Raw genomic sequence first — 21574 nt, 5'->3', positions numbered from 1 at the left:
CTTCCTAGGAAGTCAGGGCCAAGTGAAGCCTTCGGGCAAGTGGCTGGAACGCCGTTGAATCAAGGGTCGTTCGCCACCAGCAGGGAATTTGACCTGGAATCTGTCATATGTTGCAACCCGGAGCAAGACATCCCCACATGGCCTAAGGCGAAATGAACAAAGAGACCCGGGCACCTTGTGTTAGTTTCCCATCAGCCTGGTTTCTTGGCAAATAGGTCGTGTCAGACAAACTCAGTATTGGTTTTTTATGAGCTCCCCAGTTAGGTAAATAAGGATTACTCTGTCAACATCGTACACTCAAAGGAAAGCGGACATCCCATATGGAAGGCATTTGACTTAGCCCTGCACGCCAGCCTGCCTCGAGAATTAGCTCTAGGCAAAAACCAAGGCAGCCCACATCCACTGCCTTAAAAACTGGCTTGCTGATAGATGCCCCAAAGGAATTTTTGCTGGGAATTGTCGTCTAATGGGGTCGTTTCTAGTGGGGTCCCCCAGGGACCAATGCTAGGTAATATCTGTGTCAATTGAGCTGGAAAAAACCCCCCATAAAGCAGGGATGGGCAAACTACGGGCTGGGGTGCAGGGTCAGGGCCGCATCACACGACTCCCAGAAGCCACAGGAGGGCACCGCTCCTGCTACTATGTGCTCCTGTGCCCCCCCCCATGGCCCCCTCCAGCACCCCAATGGGAGCTGCATGGGGGGTGCCTGAGTGTCGGAGCCGGAGAAGGGACAGGCTGCTGCTTCCAGGAGCCGCTTGAGGTAAGTGCCGCTGGGAGCCTGCACCCTTGAGTCTCTCCCCACCCCCCAACCCCCTGCCCCAGCCCTGATCCCCCTCCTGCCCTCCGAACCCCTCGATCCCAGCCTGGAGCACCCTCCTGCACCCCAAACACCTCATCCCCAGCCCCACCCCAGAGCCTGCATCCCCGCCCGGAGCCCCCTCCCGCACCCTGAACTCCTCATTTCTGGCCCCACCGAGGAGCCCGCACCCCCAACCAGAGCCCTCCCCCCCTGCCCCGCTCTCCAACCCCAATTCATGAGCATTCATGGCCCCCCATTACAATTTCTATTCAGATGTGGCCCTCGGGCCAAACAGTTTGCCCACCCCGGGCTAGATTGTCGCTCACCCCCCCCCCAACTCTGAGTCCCTCCAGTAGGGGGCACCACACACACACAGAGAAAGCAGGTCTGATTCCCTCCAGTGGGGGGCACCCCCCTCACCCCACACGGCAGGTCTGATTCCCTCCAGCACGCCCACTGCCTTCTGCCGACTCAGTGCAATACCGAGCCCCGTGCGACTGTGGTATGAAAAGAGACAAATTGGTTTCTTTATTCAAGCAACATGACCAAGTTACAGCGGGCAAGGCAGATGGTGTGGGGAGTGCAGGCCAGGAGGGATCCCAGGAGCAGGAAAGGGAGGAGATGTGGGGAGCACAGGGCGGGGTGGGGATCTGGGCAGTGGGAGAGGCGGGAGATGTGGGGAGCACAGGGCGGGGTGGGGATCCCGGCAGTGGGAGAGGCGGGAGATGTGGGGAGCACAGGGCGGGGTGGGGATCCCGGCAGTGGGAGAGGCGGGAGATGTGGGGAGCACAGGGCGGGGTGGGGATCCGGGCAGTGGGAGAGGCGGGAGATGTGGGGAGCACAGGGCGGGGTGGGGATCCGGGCAGTGGGAGAGGCGGGAGATGTGGGGAGCACAGGGCGGAGTGGGGATCCCGGCAGTGGGAGAGGGGGGAGATGTGGGGAGCACAGGGCGGGGTGGGGATCCGGGCAGTGGGAGAGGCGGGAGATGTGGGGAGCACAGGGCGGGGTGATCCCGGCAGTGGGAGAGGGGGGAGATGTGGGGAGCCCAGGGCGGGGTGGGGATCCCGGCAGTGGGAGAGGCGGGAGATGTGGGGAGCACAGGGTGGGGTGGGGATATTGGTGGTGGGAGAGGGGGAGATGTGGGGAGCACAGGGCGGGGTGGAGATCCTGGCGGTGGGAGCTGTGGGGGGTGCAGGCCGGAATGGGGATCCCGGCAGCGGGAGGAGGGGTAGGCAGACAGATTCCAGTCTCCGAGCGAGCTGGTGAGTTTTAGGGCAACTGGGTTTAGAGGAGGGGGAGGGGGACAGGTTTGCTTTAACTTCTGTAGGTGAAGGATTTGGGGGAGTTGCCTAGTTAGGAGCCTGCCTCAGTTTCCCCACTGGCTTCTGCTCAACAGTCTCTATTTGCTGTAATTGTAACGCTCGATGGCTTGGCAGATTAAGGTGACCAGCTCCCAGTATTCCTCGAAGGAGATGAGCTGGTTGTTGTCTGTATCCATCTTCTTCAACAGGTCCTTCCCTGCCTCTGTGCTCTGGGCTTCCTGAAACACCAGGGAGACAAGGCAAAGCCTCAGTGGGGGAAGCAGCTGGCCAGTGAAGGCTGCGACTGGTGGGGCGGCGGACGAGGGACGCCCCCGGCTGGAGGGAATCACACCTGCTACATGGGCATGTGTGTGTGTCTGTGTGTCGCTGAGCTACAAGCTAGAGGCAGAAGTGGATAAAGGAGGGGTGAATTAAGAATTAAGGGGCATCATCGGAGCTGGTGGCAGGAAAGGGGGAGCCCAGGGCTGGGCTAGCAGGGGCTGCAGGTCGGGTTTGAGAGGCCCCGGCAGAGCTGGGGCAGCAGGGGGCTGAGGGTCGCGATTGAGGGGCACCGCCAGAGCCCCCTTTGCCAGCAGTGAGCAACTGGCAATTGCCGGCGCCTTGGGGTGCGAGTACCCGGGTCTCACCTTGAGCTGATGGCTCAGCTCATTGCTGAGCAATTTCTGGAAAGCCGCCTGGTCCAGCACCTTGGCTCCAGGCGGGCCCTTGGTGTATTTGTAGAAGGTGTTCACGATGGCATGGAGGCCTTTCTCCAGCTCAGAATCTTTCCCAGCCATCTCGGCCGGCTTCCTTCCACCTGCAAAGCAAAGGCAGATGCCGCCTTTAGGGTCCCACCAGCCCCAGAGACCTCAGCCAAGGGCCCATGTCTTGGCCTTCCTGGGGAATATCTGCTTGTGCAACATTGCCCTCTGCTGGAGATAGCCAGACCCGCTCAAGTGTAGGATAGATAGATAGATAGAGTGGGTGTATGGAGATAGATAGATAGATAGATAGATAAATAGAGGGGGTGTCTGGGGATAGATAGATAGATAATCAGTGGTTCACAGTCAAGCTGGAAGGGCATATTGAGTGGAGTCCCGCAGGGATCGGTTCTGGTTCTGGTTCTGTTCAATATCTTCATCAATGATCAATGGCACAGAGAGCACACGTGTAAAGTTTGCGGATGATACCAAGCTGGGAGGGGTTGCAACTGCTTTGGAGGACGGGATTAAAATTCAGAATGAACTGGACAAACTGGAGAAATGGTCTGAAATTCAATGAGGACAAATGCAAAGTACTCCACTTGGGAAAACGGGAAATGACTGCCGAGGAAGGAGTGCTGCGGAAAGGGATCTGGGGGTCAGAGTGGACCACAAGCCAAATATGAGCCAACGCTGTTGCAAAAAGAGAGAACATCCTTCTGGGATGCATTAGCAGGAGCGTTGTAAGCAAGACACGAGAGGTAATTCTTCCGCACTACTCCGCATTGATAAGGCCTGAGCTGGAGGATTGTGTCCAGTTCTGGGTGCCACCTTTCAGGAAAGATGTGGACAAATTGGAGAAAGTCCAGAGAAGAGCGACAAAAAGGATGAAAGGGCTAGAAAACATGACCGAAGAGGGAAGATTGAAAACACTGGGTTTGTTTAGTCTGGAGAAGAGAAGACCAAGGGGGGACATGAGAACAGTCTTCGAGTATGTAAAGGTTGTTGTAAAGAGGAAGGTGATAAATTGTTCTCCTTAACCTGTGAGGCTAGGACAAGAAGCAATGGGCTCAAATTGCAGAAAGGGCAGTTTAGGTTGGACATTAGGAGAAACTTTCTGCCTTGGATAAATTGCCTAGGGAGGTTGTGGAATCTCTGTCGCTGGAGATTTTAGACAAACACACGTCAGGGATGGGCTAGGTAATGCTTAGTCCTGCCTCAGTGCAGGGGACCCGGGCTAGACAATCTCTCTAGGTCCTACATTTCTACAACTCCATGGTCATTAAGTCAAGTATTTGGAGCTGTGCACAGGAAGTGAGGAGATCAGCAGCCCTTTCCCTAGCTTTTTCTCTATTTTTCCAGGCTCTTTAAAAAGGTGGATTAAAAAAAGTGGATTTAAAATCTCCAGGCTCTTTAAAAAGGTGGATTAAATGAGCCTCAAAGGGGCCGTGCACTGCATTGGACTGGTGGGCACAATAACAGGGCACCGAGGGCTTGGGTTGAGCTGAGATTAGGACCCATCTCTCCAGCATCCTCCAAGTCCTGTGCTCCAACCCCCCGGTCCCTCCCCTGTCCCTGAGCTAGGAATAGACACTAGGGAGTCCTGGCTCCCAGCCCCGCTGCTTTAATCCCCTAGACCCCACTCCCCGAGCTGGGGATAGAACCCAGGAGTCCTGGCTCCCAGCCTCCCGTGCTTGAACCCCCTAATTATTGCATCTTCTTGCTCTAAGAGTCTCTCCAACCCCCAAACTGAGGGGCAGGAGGGACACCTACCTCCACAGGATGACAGCCCGCCCCTTCGTTCTCTTTTCTCTCTGTCCGGCCCTGCATCTGGGCAGTCAGTTAATGTCGCCTTGCATCTGGCTCTCATTCAAGTCCAGCCTCTCGTTAGGCAACCGGTCCCACATCCATGGAAAACCCCTCCCCATCTCCTGAGCCCAGGTGCTGGACGGTTGCTGGCATCTTTCCCAGACGGAGATAACACCAGTGCTGACTCGTTAAGAGCGCGCACGCATCTGGGGAGCCGGAGTTTTAACTTTGCTCGCCCCAGCACAGGGCTCTACCCTTCCCCCCAACGGAGCGTCCCATGGGGGGTGCCATGCAGGACATGGCGGAGGGAGGCTTTGAACCCTGTGCCTTGCAGCTGCTGAGGCATAGGGCTCTGCTCGGGTCAGTGAACAGAGGAGCCCCCCTCGCACTGCAGCAGTAGAAGGTTCCCGGGGGGCTCCCAGTGGCGACCGCTCGCTTCTCCTTCCAGCCGCTGGGGACTCATTGTGCCTTCGTCCGCTAGATGAAGGAGCCCTCAGCTAGCAGAGATGCTCTCCCCCTGTACGACCAGAGAGCCTCACCCCCGTAGGGAACTGTAGACCATGATCAAGCCACCGCTTAACCTTCTCTTGGGTCAACCACACAGGCTGAGTGCCTCCGTCTTCCAGACCTCGAATCATTCTTCATAGAATCATAGACATGTCGGGCTAGAAGGGCCCTCGAGACGTCACCCTTTAACCGTTCCCACTCAGTCAGGTTTTTGCCACCTGTGATCATTTTCGTTACTCCCCTCTGGACTCTCCCCCACCTCTTTCCCGGAGGGTGACGGCCAGAACTGGACATTGTTGGGAGCGTGAGCCCGGGAACAGAGTCACAAGTCTACCCACTTTAGGCTTCATCAAATGTTGCCTTTATTTCCACAATTCCACACAGGATTATTGTACACCGTGGTGGTGTAGCCGTGCTGGGCACAGGCTATTTGACAGACGAGGTGGGGGAGGCCACATCCTTTATTGGACACCAACAGAAGATGACCTCCCACACCTGCTCTCTCAGACAGAATTATTGTCGTGTCTGGACCTGCACTGTTGCCAGACGAATAATGACAGACAAGGTGAAATAGGTAAATAGGCCTGTTACCACATTCCGGGACACGGAGAAACCTTTCCACCTTCCAACACAGTCATGGCCTCGCAGGATCTCGTGGGTCTGCTCCTTCGGTCCCATTCTTCAGCTTCCGGTCCCCCAACACCATACTCCAGCTGAGGTCTCCCCCAAGCTGGACAGAGCAGGACAGTTACGTCTGTAACCGAGCCCTGGGACTAGGAGAGCAGTGACGTCTACTAGGTTAGCGCCAGAGGAGTCAGGGCACCTAGGTTACATCCTGGGCTCTGGGAGTGGGGCTTAGTGGGTAGAGCAGAGGGGGCTGTAAGTAAGGACTCCTGGGTTCTATCCCTAGAGCTTGGAATGGGAGGATGGATCGAGTACGCTAGGGTGAGGGATGGGGCACCAGATCTCTGGGTTCTAGACCCAGCTCTGGGAGAAGAGGGGGGGGTCTAATGGATCACAGCAGTGTGGGGCTTGGCGTTAGGTCTCCTGGAGTCTGTTCTGGGTGGAGAGTGAGGTTGGTTGTAATAACTGGGCCTACACATGTATCCTAATTGTGAGCCCAGCTGTAAGAAAGTGAGTAGAAGTTCATAAAATGTCACAAAAAGCAGTGAGTATGAAGGAATCCTCATGTTATCCTGTATTTTACAGATAGGGAAACTGAGGCCCACAGAAATGCAATGACTTCTCGAAGATCACACAGGGCATCAGTGGCAGAGCTGGGAATTGAACCCAGATCTCCTGAGTCCCAGCCCAATGCTGTAAGGTCAAGTGGGGCGGAACAGGCACATACTTAAGACATTAGGCTGGCAGCTGAAGATTTTGATTCAATACTTGACCCTGACCCCGATAAAAGATTCTGTTTTGGCCCTGTCCACCATCCTTGGGAAGAGGTTTGGGGTGAAGTCTCATTGCTCAGCTGTGTACTGACCAAGATAACCTTCAGCCATGCCCCTGACTACCCAAAACCAATCACACGCTTTCCAAGAGTCCCTAGGAAATTCACTCTTTGAAAATCCTCATGTTGGTTCATCTGATTGGCTTGGTGGGAGAAGTGGGATCAACAGAGTCGCCTGCTACCTGGAGTCAGCGCAGCTAGGGGTGAATGGATTTCTGCAAACCGCACCAGAAAATATTCCATGCCTCTTGGATCGGTCCCTTCATTCGCCCACCTTTAGCCCGTTCCCAACGAGCAGAGATACATATCACCCTGAGGCAACTGGGAATGTATTATTTCACTAGAGGGAGTGACTTCAACAGAATTAGTTAATTTAGCCACCAGGTGCTGTTCCCTGGACCCAGGAAATAAAGAGACACACCTTTCTCTTAAATCTTCTGGGTGTCTCATTGCATTTGTTCTGCTTGTACAGATGGCCCTGCTCCGTGACTGGGATTACTGCAATACAAATAATAAATACTAAGAGGAGGGTGGGAATGTTTGTAAGAGACAAAATGTTCAAGTTGCAGCTGGTTGGAAAGCAGGAAAACGAGTTCACAAAAAGTACTGACATTTCAAATTTGTTACCAGGTTCTTTGATATTTTTCCATCGAAAATTGGTGGTTATGAAAATTTCAGTTTTTTTCTGTTTTTCTTCCCTCCCCCCCCCCCCCCCGTTACAACTCCTCCTTCTCCCGAGGCTCATTTCCCCTACCCGCTTTTTATTACTGCAGAAAAAGTGGGGGGGAGAAAAACTGAAAAAAAATGGGGGATTTTGTAGAAAAACCCTGGAAAAGGATAGGGAAAACCCATTTTGTTGACGAATATTATTCATGCTTTTTTTTTCAAATACAATATTCTCAACGGAAAAATTTCAGCTAGCTCCAGTTCTCTGCGACTCCTTCACCCTGCTGGAGAGATGCAAAAGGGCCTTAGATTCAAGAAGAATCAGACAGCAGAGGGTTTGATTCATCCCTATGTTACTCCAAATATAGTCCGGGCAATGGTGCAGCGAGGAGGGTAAATGTGACCCTTGGATGGAGAAGCAGGGGGATATTGAGTAGGAGCAGGGGATCAGCTCTGCACATTTCTAGGGTCCATTTCTAGGGTCCACCCCTGAACAAGGAGGTTGACAAACTGGAAAGGGTTCAGAAAGAGCTACAATAATGATATGAGATCTGGAAAACCTGCCCTATAGTGAGAGACTCAGGAGCTAAATCTCTTTAGCTTAATAAAGAGAAGCTGTTATGTTGGTATAATACAGGGTGGGCAAACTTTTTGGCCTAAGGGCCACATCTGGGAATAGAAATTCTATGGCAGGCCATGAATGCTCACAGAATTGGGATTGGGGTGCAGGAGAGGGTGAGGGCTCTGGTTGGGGGTGTGGGCTTTGGGGTGGGGCCAGAAAGGAGGGGTTCAGGGTGCGGGAGGGGGCTCCAGACTGGGGTGGAGAAGTGGGGTGTGGGGGGGAGGGGGAGGGCTCCGGCTTGGGGGTGTGAGCTCTGGGGTGGGGCTGGGGATGAGGAGTTTGGGGTGTAGGAGGGTGCTCTGGGCTGGAACTGACAGGTTAGGAGGGAGGGAAGGGGATCAGGGCTGGGGTAGGGGTGCAGGAAGGGGTGCAGGCTCTGGCTGGGGGTACGGGCTCTGGGGTGGGGCTGGAGATGAGAGGTTTGGGGTGCAGGAGGGTGTTCTGGGCTGGGATTGAGGGGTTCAGAGAGCAGGGCTGGAGCAGGAGGCTGGGGCGTGGGGAGAGGCTTACGGGTGCAGGCTCTCAGCAACACTTACCTCAAGTGGCTCCCGGAAGCAGTGGCATGTCCTTCTCCAGCTCCTATGCGGAGGCGCAGCCAGGCGGCTCTGCATGCTGCCCCATCTGCAGGCACCGTCCCTGCAGCTCCCATTGGAGCGCCAGAGGGGGCCATTGGAGCTTGTAGGAGCCAGAGCGGGGCCATGCCGCGGCTTCCAGGAGCTGCGTGGTGCAGCCCCTGATCCTGCTCCCCGGCTGGAGCGCCAGAGCGGGGCAAGCCCCAGATCCCACTCCCTAGTGGGAGCGCGCGGGCTGGCTTAAAATGGCTCGCAGGCTGTAGTCTCAGAAGTAGACAAACAGAAGGTCAGCTACCCCTGAGAAGTCAGGCATGGTGTGCTGCCAGGCCAGCCGTGATGTTGTCGGAGACAGAACTGGAGAATCTCGCTCTGTGACTTTCCCACCCACGGGCCAGGTCCCATCAGCTCCTCATGCCTCTCTGCTGATATGGACAAATCCAAGCACGAGGCAGAAACTAAGGAAAATATTTTTTAAAGTCTGGCTTCTGCCTAGAGATGTTTCTTTTGCTTTTTAATCTTATCTAGCCACCTCCAAACATGCCTCCGTGACATATGGTACCTTTGGGGAGCGTCTTGTAACCCCCACATTCCTCATTTATATATAATTGTGATCTCACATATAAAGCAGGCCTTGTAAGGTATCAGGGGAAAGGTCATGATCTGCTGAAAGTCATTTCTCCCTCCAGAGATGTGTATCATTCAGGCATATGAAGCTATGAGAATTGTGTTGTACGGCTGTCACTAAAACATGCTGTAAATTGGGGAATTAGCCAGATATTAGCTTCCCAGAGGCAACAGCACGGAAAGTAACCAATGCCTCAGGCGTGGTGTCAAACAAACAGCCATTGTGCAGCAAGGGAGCTACAATGCAATGACTCACCCTCCTGAGGCCACACCAGGGGAATTGCTCAACCTTGCCTGGAGACTCAGCAATGCCGCCCAGACATGCCTGGACTTGTGTTCTCCAAGCACATGGACTGAGGGTATAAAGCAGAACACGGGGGGCCCAGGCTTGGCCTTTGTTCCTGCCCCCATCTATGCTGCAAGCAACCAGGACGCTCTGAAGACTCCAACTGAGGGGACTGGCCCAGATTTCAAGGGTGAAATCTTGTAGACTAGGGACTGCAATATCCAGGGCGGTGAGAAAAAGTGCTTAATCTAGATATTGCCCAGTCTAATAGGGTTGAGAGTTTAGACCATAGGTTTTCAAACTGTGGTCCATGGACCACCAGTGGTCCGCGAGCTCCATTCAGGTGGTCCGCGGATAGTTCCCTCTAAGGTGTGTACCTGAGCAGTTGCACGTGAGAGAGTGAAGGGCCACCCACCTAAATAGGGGAGTCGCGCAGGCACGGTGGCTCCACTGATTAGGTGCCTGGACCCTGGAGAAGATGCACATGTAAGGTGAGGTGGTGGCCTTGGGGGGAATAGGGGGTAAGTGGGAGGGGGAGGTGGGGGGAAGTGGCGTGAGAAGAAGAGGTGGGGGGAATTTGGGACGTGCAGGGCTGCGGTGCCAGTCACTTTCCCCAGCTCCTGGGCTGTGGCTGACGGGGAGAGACCCCCCCAGCCCTTCCCAGCCCCAGCTCGGGGGCTGCTGCAGCGGGGAACAGAGGGCACATCCATCGTATTAGATAGGTAAGACTACTGACATTAAAATATGAGTTGTGTGCTTTTATATGTAGAACAAAAAATGTTTATTATTAAGGGTTTTTTTTTACAATAGTTAGCTAAAGGTACAAACAACATTGGGAAAGATCATTTAGTGGTCTGCCGAGACCCTCAGCAATTTTCAAGTGGTCTGCGAAAAAAAAAGTTTGAGAACCACTGGTTTAGACTGCATGCTTATATCTTCTTTTCTTTTGGTAACTATCTCTGACTTGTTGCCTATCACTTAATATCACTTAAAATCTATCTTATGTAGTCAATACATTTGTTTTACTGTTTATCTTTATCAGTGAGTTTACCTGAAGTTTGTGGTAAATCTGCTCAGGTTTTATAAAGGCTGGTGTATATCCACTTTCCATTGACGAAGTGGTGAACCAATTAATAAATTTGCATTTCCCATCTTGAGCAGTGCAAGATGGTATATTCCTGGGGTACAATGCTGGGAGCTTGCGGGGGGGGGGGGGGGAATTTGGCTGGTGCCTCTCTCTGTGTGATTCATGAGTGGCTCTGGGAGCATTCACGCAATGTAGCTGGGTGTTGGGTCTCCACATGTGGTTGCGCTGAGTGATCACAGCACCTGGAGGGGTTTGCTGCTGGTCACTAGCAGGGCATTGTGAGAGACTGCCCAGGCTGGAGACAGTTCAGGGGGCACTGCGGTCCCACAGTCCCAGGCTGCACCCCAGGGATCCTGTCACACCCCCATTTCTCAGTCCATCTACATACATTTCCTCCCAATCCATAGACATCCATCCCCACAGATATCCATCCATCCATCCATCCATCCCCATTCATACCTCTCCCTCCAGCCACCCCATCCATCCATGCATCTAACAGCCTATATACCTCCCCTGTCCGTCCATCCATCCATCTACCCACCCATCCATATACATCCATCTCTACCCCACATATATCAATCCATCCATCCCCATACATACCTCTCTCTCCCTCCACCCATATGCACATACAGACATCCCCCCACACCTTTCTCCCCATACATATCCATCCATCCATCAATCCTCAGATATACCTCCCTATCCGTCCCTCCAACCCATATGCTGCGATCCATCCATGATCACACACCCCTCCCTCTAATCCAGATACATCCCATTTCATCCAGCCATCCAATTTCTCCAAATCTATCTGTCGAGCTAATCTTGTGGCATGGAGTTCCACCAGTACAAACTTTTTACAACCTTTTTATTTTTTCCACGTTTTTTATATTTAAAAACAAAGACTTTATTTAAAAAAAACTGGACCAAGAAACAACCAAACCAATTGGTTACTGATTCAGTATTTTAAAAATCAACTATCCTAGAAATGTACAAGTTGAGATATTTACAAGTGATTGAACATGGGGTGGAAGAGGTAGTGTGCCCATTCGGTGTCATAGGAGAGGGCTCTGGCTGGATGGGTGGTGGGTGCGGCTCTAGATTATCAGGCTGTGCTGGTGTGTTTCACGTGGACGTCTTGCTGGGGTTACAGCCAGCTATGAATCAGCGATCACCGGCCCATGTCTTTGCCCCTCAGTGGTGAATGGGTGAGCACGGACCTTTATAAGCCAGTCCCACATCAGCACCAGCACAGCCATGAACAGTAGGCCAGGGATGACAAGGAGAAACCGGTAGAAAAACAGCGGCCCTGGAATTGCAAGAGCAGCGGGTTAAGGGAGAAGTCGGCTCACCTGGTTCTAGCTCTGTGGGTGTTTGTCACCCCCTCATGGCCAGTCGGGGTATTGCTATTACAAGCACCCTGAAGAACCATTAGAGGCTGAGATTCAGGTCTGTGTCTACCCACAGTAGGGTCAGTGGATGGGCAGATTTCCTTCTGCCCCTGCCCCCCCTACCAAAAATCCCCCAGTTTACAGGAGTGGTTTGGTTTCTTTGAGCCACAATTATTATAGTTCCTAGAAGTCTGACATCAGGGCACCTTTGCACCAGACACCCAGGGAGAGACAGTCCCTGCTACAAAGTCTAGACAGACAAAGGATGGAAGGGGGATCTGAGGCTCAAGGAGGGGACTTTTGCTAGGCCACGCGGCAGAGCACAGCCTTGAACCCAGTCGTCCACAGCCATTGCCCAAGGCTCCATGTCCCGGTGCCCCACTCGTTTGCCTGTCCTCAGCTTCACTACTGGGGCTGCCAGCCTGGGAATAGCTGTGGTTTGGGTACCAGGGCGCTCAGACCCACCAACTGATATCACACCTCTTCGTGTCATTACTTGATCTGGGGCCGGATTAAAGCCGGCACCCCCTAGAGGGGAAATGCCCCAAGGCCCACTTCCTGAACCAGCCAGTGCCCCCTCCGCCTCCCAGCCTGGACCAGAACCAGCGCCCCCCAGAAAGAGACTCACCCACAGCCGTCAAGAGGATGCGGGCCAGGCAGGTTCTGTTCTTCCCCGAGAGGACCCAGTACTCCCCCTCCATGTCTCTCTTCATCTCCTGCACCACGAGGCCCGATGTGTGGAGGATGAGGTGGCCCTTGAAGGCCCGCAGGAAGTAGTATAGACGGCCCCGGATCAGCACCATTAGCCAGTCGCAGCGGGGCCTGTGGGCATTCACTCTGCACAGGGCAACGCTCCCCCGGGGCAGCCGGAGCGGGATGACGGCCGTCGAGCCCCGGGCGACAAAGCGATGCAGGAGGGGGCAGGCGCTGGGAGCTGGGGAAAGACTCAGGGTGAGTAACTCATAGTGGGACCCCAGGGGGGACGGTGTGTGCCATTGATTAGCTGCAGCCACTAGGGGGCGATAGGGGATGGGGGACGGTTTTACCCAGCTGATGATATGAGATTAGAACTGATTAGCAGGGAAAGGCCCCATAGCTCATTCCCCACTCCCTGAGCCAGCCATTGCCCCACCCTGGGGCTGGATCAGAACAGTGCCCCCTAGAGTGGAAAGGTCCCGTCTCCCATTCCCAGCCTCCTTGAGCCAGCCAGTCCCCCACCATGGGGTCAGATCACAGCCAGTGCCCCCTAGAGAGGAAAGGCCCTGTGTCCCATTCCCTGCCTCCCTGAGCCAGCCATTGCCCCACCCTGGGGCTGGATCAGAACAGTGCCCCCTAGAGTGGAAAGGTCCCGTCTCCCATTCCCAGCCTCCTTGAGCCAGCCAGTCCCCCACCATGGGGTCAGATCACAGCCAGTGCCCCCTAGAGAGGAAAGGCCCTGTGTCCCATTCCCTGCCTCCCTGAGCCAGCCGACCCCCAACTGTGGGCCCGGATCACAGATGGTGCCCCACAGAGGGGAAAGGCCCAGTGTCCCATTCCAATCCCCCTTGAGCCAGCCAGCGCCCTCTACAGGGGAAAGGCCCCATATCCCATCCTCCTTTATATTTTAATACATTCCCTGTAGACCCCATAGCACTCTGGTATACCCCAATACATCCCCTGATTCCCCCTGGCTATTCCCAGCACACCCCAATACACCTGTACCCCCCAGTATACTGCCTAGACATCCTAATACCTCCCTGTATACCCACCTCCTTACCTGCCACCTTCCCAACATAGGGCAGAGCCCGCACCTCCATGACCCTGCCTGGGTAAAGCCCCCCCAGAATGAGAAGCATGGCCCCATAACCCCCACTCTGCCGCACCCAGCGCCCCCTAGAACTCCCCTCCAGCTGTGTCCCACACCCCCACATCCTGACCACCCAGGGTGCTCCCAGCCTGGCTCGGTGTGGGTGTACTGGGGATGCTGGTTCTATTGCGGGGGGGTCATAATGGCTGGGCACATTGGGTTCTATGCTCTGCGCAGAACAGATGTGACAGCAGGTTCCAACAGCTGGATCTCGCCCCCTAGTGGCCGTTGCCTGAGCTGCATCGTCCCATACTGCACCTGGGACGAGGCCAGACAGACCCATCTGGGATGCAGCTGTGGCAGGGGCAATGCCAGGGAATATCCGGACTGAGATGCCCGGGGATTGGGACATGGGGTCTCTCCCCTCTAGGGGTCGTCCGTTCTGACCCAGCCCCGGGGCGGGTGGGGGGAACTGGTTTGCCCAGAGAAGCAGAGAAGGGTTTTTCCCCTTTAGAGGGCACCAGTTCTAAATTTCACACCATCTACTGGGTGGAATATCAGACCCCCTGAGGGGGGTGGGGTGCTACCCTGCTGCCCCCTAGTGGCTGCAGCTGACGTTGGCTTAGGCAAGTAGTTCCCCACCGCTGCCACCAATAACTGCCCAATCATGCTGGAAGCAGAACCAGCCTCATCGGGTGAGCGACCTTGAGCTTTCAGGTCATTGTTGCCTGTTGAACCCAGGCGCTCCCCCCGGAGCTCCAGTCAGTGCCGCTGTCCAGCCCGGGGTGGGGGCATAATTCATTTCCACATTTGAAAGGAGCACGAGATGGGAGAACAGGGCGGGGGGGAGAAGAGACACCCAGCGGAAACCCTGGCTCCATCCAGCCGGCCCTGGCTCCAGGCGTCTTCTCGCGTGTGGGAGGATGTGAGAGTCAAGGCAGGTTTTGTGGACCGGCGAGGAGGCGGGGAAGGCTAGTGGTGGTGTTGGGTCACGGTGGTGCAGGGAGCTGGCCCCAGGCGAGATGGTCGGGGTGTTCCTGCTCTGGGTCTTTGTGGGTGAGCAAAAGGGTTTTTTTGGGGGAGGATGCTGCTTCTACGGGGGAGGGAGAGAGATGGCTGTGGGGAGAGGATGGGGGAAGATGGGAAGGAAAAAAGGGACGAGTGTGAAAGCGAAAAATATTTTGGTTACTTCAAGAAAGAAGGGGGGGCACAGTACCAGGGTACAGTTGGGCATGTTGGGGGGGCGGTGTGTGGTGGGGAGGTGGGGGTGCAGGGTGCACAGTGTGGGGGGGCTGTGGTGGTGCTGTGGCAGCTGTGGGGGGCCCAGTGTGAGGGTGTGGGTGAGGCAGTGAGGGGCTGTGTGGTGGGGGTGCGGGGGAGCCCAGTGTGAGGGTGTGGGTGAGGCAGTGAGGGGCTGTGTGGTGGGGGTGCGGGGGAGCCCAGTGTGAGGGTGCGGGTGGGGCAGTAAGGGGCTGGGCGACGGGGCCGTGGGAGGCTGGGTGTGGGGGACGTAGGGTCCCAGTGTGAGGGTGCGGGGGGGGGCAGCGGGGGGCAGCGGGGGGCCGGGCGACGGGGTCATGGGAGGCTGGGTGTGGGGGACGCGGGGGCCCAGTGTGAGGGTGCGGGGGGGCAGCGGGGGGCTGGGTGTGGGGGACGTGGGGGAGCTGGGGGTGAGGGTGCGGGGGGGGGCAGCGGGGAGCTGGGTGCGGGGGACGCGGGGGAGCCGGGGGTGAGGGTGCGGGGGGGGGCAGCGGGGGGCTGGGTGCGGGGACGTGGGGGAGCCGGGGGTGAGGGTGCGGGGGGGGCAGCGGGGGGCTGGGTGCGGGGGACGCGGGGGAGCCGGGGGTGAGGGTGCGGGGGGGGGCAGCGGGGGGGGCCGGGCGGCGGGGGCCGTGGGGAGCAGCCTAGAGGGGACGTGGGGGGCCCGCACAGCGCCCCCCCCCACCCCCGGCACTCCCGCTGCCTCTCCCGGCAGGCGGCTGCTCCCCGCTCTTGCTGGCCGTGCCGGCTGGCCCGGTGGCCGCGGTCCCCGGGGGCACGGCCCTGCTCCCCGCCGCCCTGCGGCTCCCGGCCCCGCCGCCCCCTGTCTTCCAGGTGCGCTGGCGTTTCCAGCCCACGGGCCGCCTGGTGCTGCTGCTGGCGGCCCGGGGCTGCGGCGGGGCGGCCCCCTGGCGCCTGTCCTGCCGCCTGGCCCTGGAGCGCGGCCGGGGCTACGAGGGCCGGGCCGGCCTGGGCCCCCGCGAGGCCTCGCTGCTGCTGCGGGACGCCCGGCCCGAGGACGCCGGCATCTACCGCGTCAGCCTGCTGGGCCTGGACGTGCAGGCCGCGGCCGAGGTCAACCTGACCCTGGCCCCCGCCCCCGCCCCCGCCCCCGCCGCAGGTAACCGGGGTGGGGGCGGGCGGGGAGAGCCGGGGCGGGATCCCGCCGGCCGACCCCTGCCCCGTCCCCCGCAGCTCAGCCCCTCCCCAACCCCTCCCCCGTTCCCTCCCCTCCCCCGTCCTCCCAGGGGATCCCGCGTCCCACCCCCTCCCCCGTTCCCTCCCCTCCCCCGTCCTCCCATGGGATGCCGCGTCCCAACCCCACACCCATTCCCTCCCCTCCCCCGTCCTCCCATGGGATCCCGCGTCCCAACCCCTCCCCCATTCCCTTCCCTCCCCCGTCCTCCCATGGGATCCCGCGTCCCAACCCTCCCCCGTTCCCTCCCCTCCCCCGTCCTCCCAGGGGATCCCGCGTCCCAACCCCTCCCCCGTTCCCTCCCCTCCCCCGTCCTCCCATGGGATCCCGCGTCCCAACCCCTCCCCCGTTCCCTCCCCTCCCCCGTCCTCCCATGGGATCCCGCGTCCCAACCCCTCCCCCGTTCCCTCCCCTCCCCCGTCCTCCCATGGGATCCCGCGTCCCAACCCCTCCCCCGTTCCCTCCCCTCCCCCGTCCTCCCATGGGATCCCGCGTCCCACCCCCTCCCCCGTTCCCTCCCCTCCCCCGTCCTCCCATGGGATCCCGCGTCCCACCCCCTCCCCCGTTCCCTCCCCTCCCCCGTCCTCCCATGGGATCCCGCATCCCAACCCCTCCCCCGTTCCCTCCCCTCCCCCGTCCTCCCAGGGGATCCCGCGTCCCACCCCCTCCCCCGTTTCCTCCCCTCCCCCGTCCTCCCATGGGATCCCGCGTCCCAACCCCTCCCCCATTCCCTCCCCTCCCCCGTCCTCCCAGGGGATCCCGCGTCCCAACCCCTCCCCCGTTCCCTCCCCTCCCCCGTCCTCCCATGGGATCCCGCGTCCCAACCCCTCCCCCGTTCCCTCCCCTCCCCCGTCCTCCCATGGGATCCCGCGTCCGAACCCTCCCCCGTTCCCTCCCCTCCCCCGTCCTCCCATGGGATCCCGCGTCCCAACCCCTCCCCCGTTCCCTCCCCTCCCCCGTCCTCCCATGGGATCCCGCGTCCCAACCCCACACCCATTCCCTTCCCTCCCCCACCCTCCATGGGATCCCACGTCCCAGCCCCTCCCCCACCCCCTATGGCCCAACCCCTACCCCATCTGCTTTCTCCAGTCCCCACTGGATCCCACATTGCAACCCCTCCCCTCCCCCTCGTGTTCCCGTCCCTCCCCCATTCCCTGCTTCCTATCCTCACCCCCATCCCCCGTGGGATCCTGTAACCCTGTTCCCCCACATAATATGGGGATCCCACCCCCTATCAGGGATCCTATATCTCTGATCCTTCCCCGCATAGGGATCTCACCCCCGCCAGGGATCTGGCATCCCAGCTGTCCCCACGGATCCCATTGCAAAGCTGCCATCCCGCCCTACTCTCCTACCCTGGCCAGCCCCTGTCCCATGGTGCTGCCCCCCACCCCTGTCACGGCCTCTAGTCCGCTCCCTGGGGAGGCCCTGCCAGTGCAGAGTTGAACTCAGAGCCCGGCAGGGGATCCCTCCCTCCAGCCAACCCCCTCACCCACCCTGCTCTGGCTTCTCTCCCTACAGACCCCAGTCTCCCTACAGACCCCACCACCGTCCTGCCTCCCACCTCGCCAGCACCTGCCAGCAGCACCGAACTGCAGGGTGAGGAAGGAGAACAGAGGTGCACAGTGGGGGGGGGGGGGGGCGGAGGGGGCAGGTCTTGGTGTTACAGCACCGAGCTGGGACTCAGGGGATTTCGGCTCTGTTCCTGGCTCTGTGTCGCATCCCACAGTATTCTTGCCAGCACGTTAAAGAAGTATGGGCTGGGTGAATGGACTGTAAGGTGGACAGAAAGCTGGCTAGATCCTCGGGCTCAACGGGTAGTGATCAATGGCTCCATGTCTAGTTGGCAGCCGGTATCAAGCGGAGTGCCCCAAGGCACTTCAATATCTTCATAAATGATCTGGAGGATGGTGTGGATTGCACCCTCAGGAAGTTTGCAGATGGCACTAAACTGGGAGGAGAGGTAGATATGCTGGAGGGTAGGGATAGGATACAGAGGGACCTAGCCCTGGTCTACACTACGGCGTTAGGTCGAATTTAGCCTCATTAGGTCGATTTAAAAATGACTGCGTCCACACACCAACCCCGTTCCGTCAATCTAAAGGGCTTAGTGAGGACGCACTCCACTGACTTAATGCGCTTAGTGTGGACATACGCAATCGACTGTATAAAATTGAATTCTAAAAATTGACTTCTATAAAATCGACCTAATTTCGTATTGTAGACATACCCCTAGACAAATTAGAGGATTGGGCCAAAGGAAATCTGATGAGGTTCAACAAGGACAAGTGCAGAGTCCTGCACTTAGGACGGAAGAATCCCAGGCACCGCTACAGACTAGGGACCGAATGGCTAGGCAGCAGTTCTGCAGAAAAGGACCTAGGGGTGACAGTGGACGAGAAGCTGGATATGAGTCAACAGTGTGTCCTTGTCGCCAAAAAGGCCAATGGCATTTTGGACTGTATAAGTAGGGGCATTGCCAGCAGATTGAGGGACGTGATCATTCCCCTCTATTCAACATTGGTGAGGCGTCATCTGGAGTACTGTGTCCAGTTTTGGGCCCCACACTACAAAAAGGATGTGGAAAAACTGGAAAGAGTCCAGCGGAGGGCAACAAAAATGATTAGGGGTCTGGAACACATGAGTTATGAGGAGAGGCTGAGGGAACTGGGATTGTTTAGTCTGCAGAAGAGAAGAATGAGGGGGGATTTGATAGCTGCTTTCAACTACCTGACAGGGGATTCCAAAGAGGATGGATCTAGACTGTTCTCCGTGGTGGCAGATGACAGAACGAGGAGTAATGGTCTCAAGTTGCAGTGGGGGAGGTCTAGGTTGGATAATAGGAAAAACTTTTTCACCAGGAGGGTGGTGAAACACTGGAATGCGTTACCTAGGGAGGTGGTAGAATCTCCTTCCTTAGAGGTTTTTAAGACCCGGCTTGACAAAGCCCTGGCTGGGATGAGTTAGTTGGGGTTGGTCCTGCTTTGAGCAGGGGGTTGGACTAGAACCTCCTGAGGTCCCTTCCAACCCTGATGTTCTATGATTCTATGATTCTTTCCCCAGGCCTCCGGTTCCCAACTTCGCCCCCTGGGGCCCTGCGTCCCGGGCCTCCGCTCCAGCCCCTCTTATGTTACGTCTACCCTGCACTGTGAACCCGGATCTGTGGGCCCCGGGGCTTGCGGCCTGGGAGTTGCCTGCTCAATCTGGCCTTATGGTGGTTGGCCACGGGGCTCCCAGCCGTGCTCACGCGGCCGCCCTGTGCTGCGCAGACCTTCTGTCTTGGGGCCTGAGCCCCGTCCGCACTGCAAAACAGTCCTGATCGTGTGGGTCAGTGGAGGTTCCTGGTCCAGGCTTCTCGGCTTAGATCCCAGCTCTCCTGTGCGGCGTCATGACATTGAGGGCCGGGGTGATCCATGCTTGACCCCCCCGCCCCCAATCCCGTGACAGGCAGGCGGGTGTGTGCGGAGGGGGGCGGGTGTCGGTGAGCCCTAGGGCTGTGCTGTTGAGCAGGGCTCTGAATTTGGTTTCCTCTCTGCAGGGGACACAGCGCCGCCCCTCGCCCCGGTATGGGCCACGCTGGATGGAGGGAGAGCTGTGATGCCCAATGCTGTCCGGCTGTGCCTAGCGGGCCTGGTTCTCTGCCTCCTGGTGCTGATCGTGGGCGAGGTGAGCGGGTTCTCCCCCCTTTCGTGTGTGTGTGTGTGTCTGTGTGTGTGTGAATGCTGCCCCCTGCTGGAGGAAATATGTTATACATGCCTTGAACACGTGTGTGTGTGGGTGTGAGTGAGAGAAATAACACTGCCCCCTGCTGGAGGGAACGTCTCACACCACATTTGCCCTCGTGAATCACACTGGATTCTCTCTGTGTGTGTCCGTCCTCATATCTATGAGTGGAAAGGTAGCTTAACATGGCCTCTGCCCCTTAACGCCCCCTACCACACCCACTAACTGGGCTCCTACTTGGAAACACTCCCTGTCGCCCGCTGAATGATCAGAGTCAACTTCACACTGTGATTCCCTTCCCCAGTATGTTCTGTCCATGAGAAACAAGGACACCTCGGGGACAGGTTCACCCACAGATGCTGCTGCAACCGTCACGACACTGTCAACGATATACGTCCTCCAAGAGATGCCCATACCAGATGGCTCAGAGGAATTATATGCCAGCCTAAGTTTCTGATCCTGCTGTATGATTGCACACACGTGCTGCCGTTTCTCCTCTCAAACCCACACTTACCGTCATCATTAGGTGGAATTGTGTTCCTGCAGCAGTGAGTTCCACCGGTTGCTGCCACACTGCTTAGTAACCTGAGACACTGTGGTGAAGTCCAGTGCAAGCCTGCATGCTCTCTGCCTGAACGGTCTTTCGTTTAAGATTGGAAGGGGCTGATGAGACGAGAAAGAACAGACGTCAAGCTCCCCGGTGAGAGCCCCACCTGGTGTAAATGTGTGTCGCTTTGCTGGAGTCAGTGCGGCCAGACCCCCAGCAGGGGTGACTCAGCCGTCGCTTCATTGCAATCAATGGGGCCAGATCCCTGCAGGTGTGAATCAATATTGCTCCGTTAGAGACAAACACACCAAATTCCCAGCTGGTGTTACTTGGCGTCCTGTCGCTGAAGCTAGCTCAGACCGGTGGATCCACCGAAGCTGGAATTTCCCATCCCCCACCCTCCTTCGCTTTTATCACGGAAGAGAAGAGCGTGATACATTAGCCAACACTTTCTTCCTCATTTTCATTTCCCCCTCGCATTTCCCACTGCAGACTAAAGCTGCCCAAGCTTTAAGCATAATATCACATGGGATCTTCTTGCATTTTGTAGTCACCCCACATCCTGTTTGGGTCACCAGTGAGATTTGGATCCAGGGACCAGACAAAAATTCCCTCTGATAACCACTGGGAGGAGTTATTTGGCCGGGGTTAGACTAGATGACTTCATTTTCCCTTCTGGCCTTAAAATCATCCCTGACATCTTTGAAAGCATCCCTGCATTTTACACTGGTTGAAACGTATAGGTCTATGTTCATAATTGGAAGTGTGTTTGTTATCTTTAACCCACTGGCAGCAAGCATTCATCTCATCGTTAGTAGAGCATCTCTCAGATGGAATTTCCTTTATTCTCAGCGCTTGTTCTGTTTGCAGACCTATGCAGTATACATCAAGCAAGATTGTATGTGGCCGTATAAATAAGTGACACTGAATTTCAACGGTTGGTCTTAATGACTGTATCACACAGACTTTTCTTTACGCTTCAGTGCATAATAAATACACGTTGCAGCCACATCCTTTGAAGTGCTTTGTGTGACGGGTTGGGTCACAGAAACCGCCTTGGGACTGCCGCCTGATGTGCTGAGATTACCTCTGAGCCCGTTTTCCCTGCCAGCCTGGGACTCCAGAACCCTGCCTTGTTGAGCCAGACATGCTAGTCTGCTGCAAACACAGACCCAGGTCTGAACCATGTCCCCCAGAGCTGCAGGCTTTAACTGAAAGCCACTTAGCAGGTATTCCTGTCTCCAGCAC

General features: G+C 56.9%; 2 protein-coding genes across 2 annotated transcripts; one reads left to right on the top strand and one right to left on the bottom strand.

Annotated features, from left to right (window-relative positions):
- Positions 1-1302: 1302 nt before the first annotated feature.
- On the bottom strand, positions 1303-4686 carry LOC142069150 (protein S100-A16-like). The gene is made up of 3 exons (XM_075119569.1): positions 4575-4686; positions 2748-2917; positions 1303-2339 (listed from the first exon to the last, which is right to left on the bottom strand). Exons 1-3 carry the CDS (start codon positions 4669-4671, stop codon positions 2199-2201), a joined length of 408 nt encoding a protein of 135 aa, XP_074975670.1. The 5' UTR covers positions 4672-4686; the 3' UTR covers positions 1303-2198.
- A 9937-nt stretch (positions 4687-14623) lies between these two features.
- On the top strand, positions 14624-21335 carry LOC142068993 (uncharacterized). The gene is made up of 5 exons (XM_075119112.1): positions 14624-14657; positions 15577-15981; positions 17578-17655; positions 19595-19722; positions 20084-21335. The coding sequence occupies exons 1-5, from the start codon at positions 14624-14626 to the stop codon at positions 20234-20236; spliced, it is 798 nt and encodes a 265-aa protein (XP_074975213.1). The 3' UTR covers positions 20237-21335.
- Positions 21336-21574: the final 239 nt, after the last annotated feature.

The sequence above is a fragment of the Caretta caretta genome, chromosome 14 (genome assembly GCF_965140235.1).
Source record: "Caretta caretta isolate rCarCar2 chromosome 14, rCarCar1.hap1, whole genome shotgun sequence".
NCBI classification, from domain to species: Eukaryota; Metazoa; Chordata; order Testudines; family Cheloniidae; genus Caretta; species Caretta caretta.
This window is presented reverse-complemented; position numbering and strand designations above follow the sequence as displayed.

Bases quoted from the DNA above. Each gene is read 5' to 3' on its own strand.
- LOC142069150 (XM_075119569.1), bottom strand. From the start codon at position 4,671: ATGAGAGCCAGATGCAAGGCGACATTAACTGACTGCCCAGATGCAGGG. The intron at 2,918-4,574 runs GTAGGTGTCCCT...TTTGCTTTGCAG, and splicing joins CGGGCTGTCATCCTGTGGAG to GTGGAAGGAAGCCGGCCGAG. The intron at 2,340-2,747 runs GTGAGACCCGGG...CTGGTGTTTCAG, and splicing joins AGCTGAGCCATCAGCTCAAG to GAAGCCCAGAGCACAGAGGC.
- LOC142068993 (XM_075119112.1), top strand. From the start codon at position 14,624: ATGGTCGGGGTGTTCCTGCTCTGGGTCTTTGTGG. The intron at 14,658-15,576 runs GTGAGCAAAAGG...CTCTCCCGGCAG, and splicing joins CCTGCTCTGGGTCTTTGTGG to GCGGCTGCTCCCCGCTCTTG. The intron at 15,982-17,577 runs GTAACCGGGGTG...CTCTCCCTACAG, and splicing joins CGCCCCCGCCCCCGCCGCAG to ACCCCAGTCTCCCTACAGAC.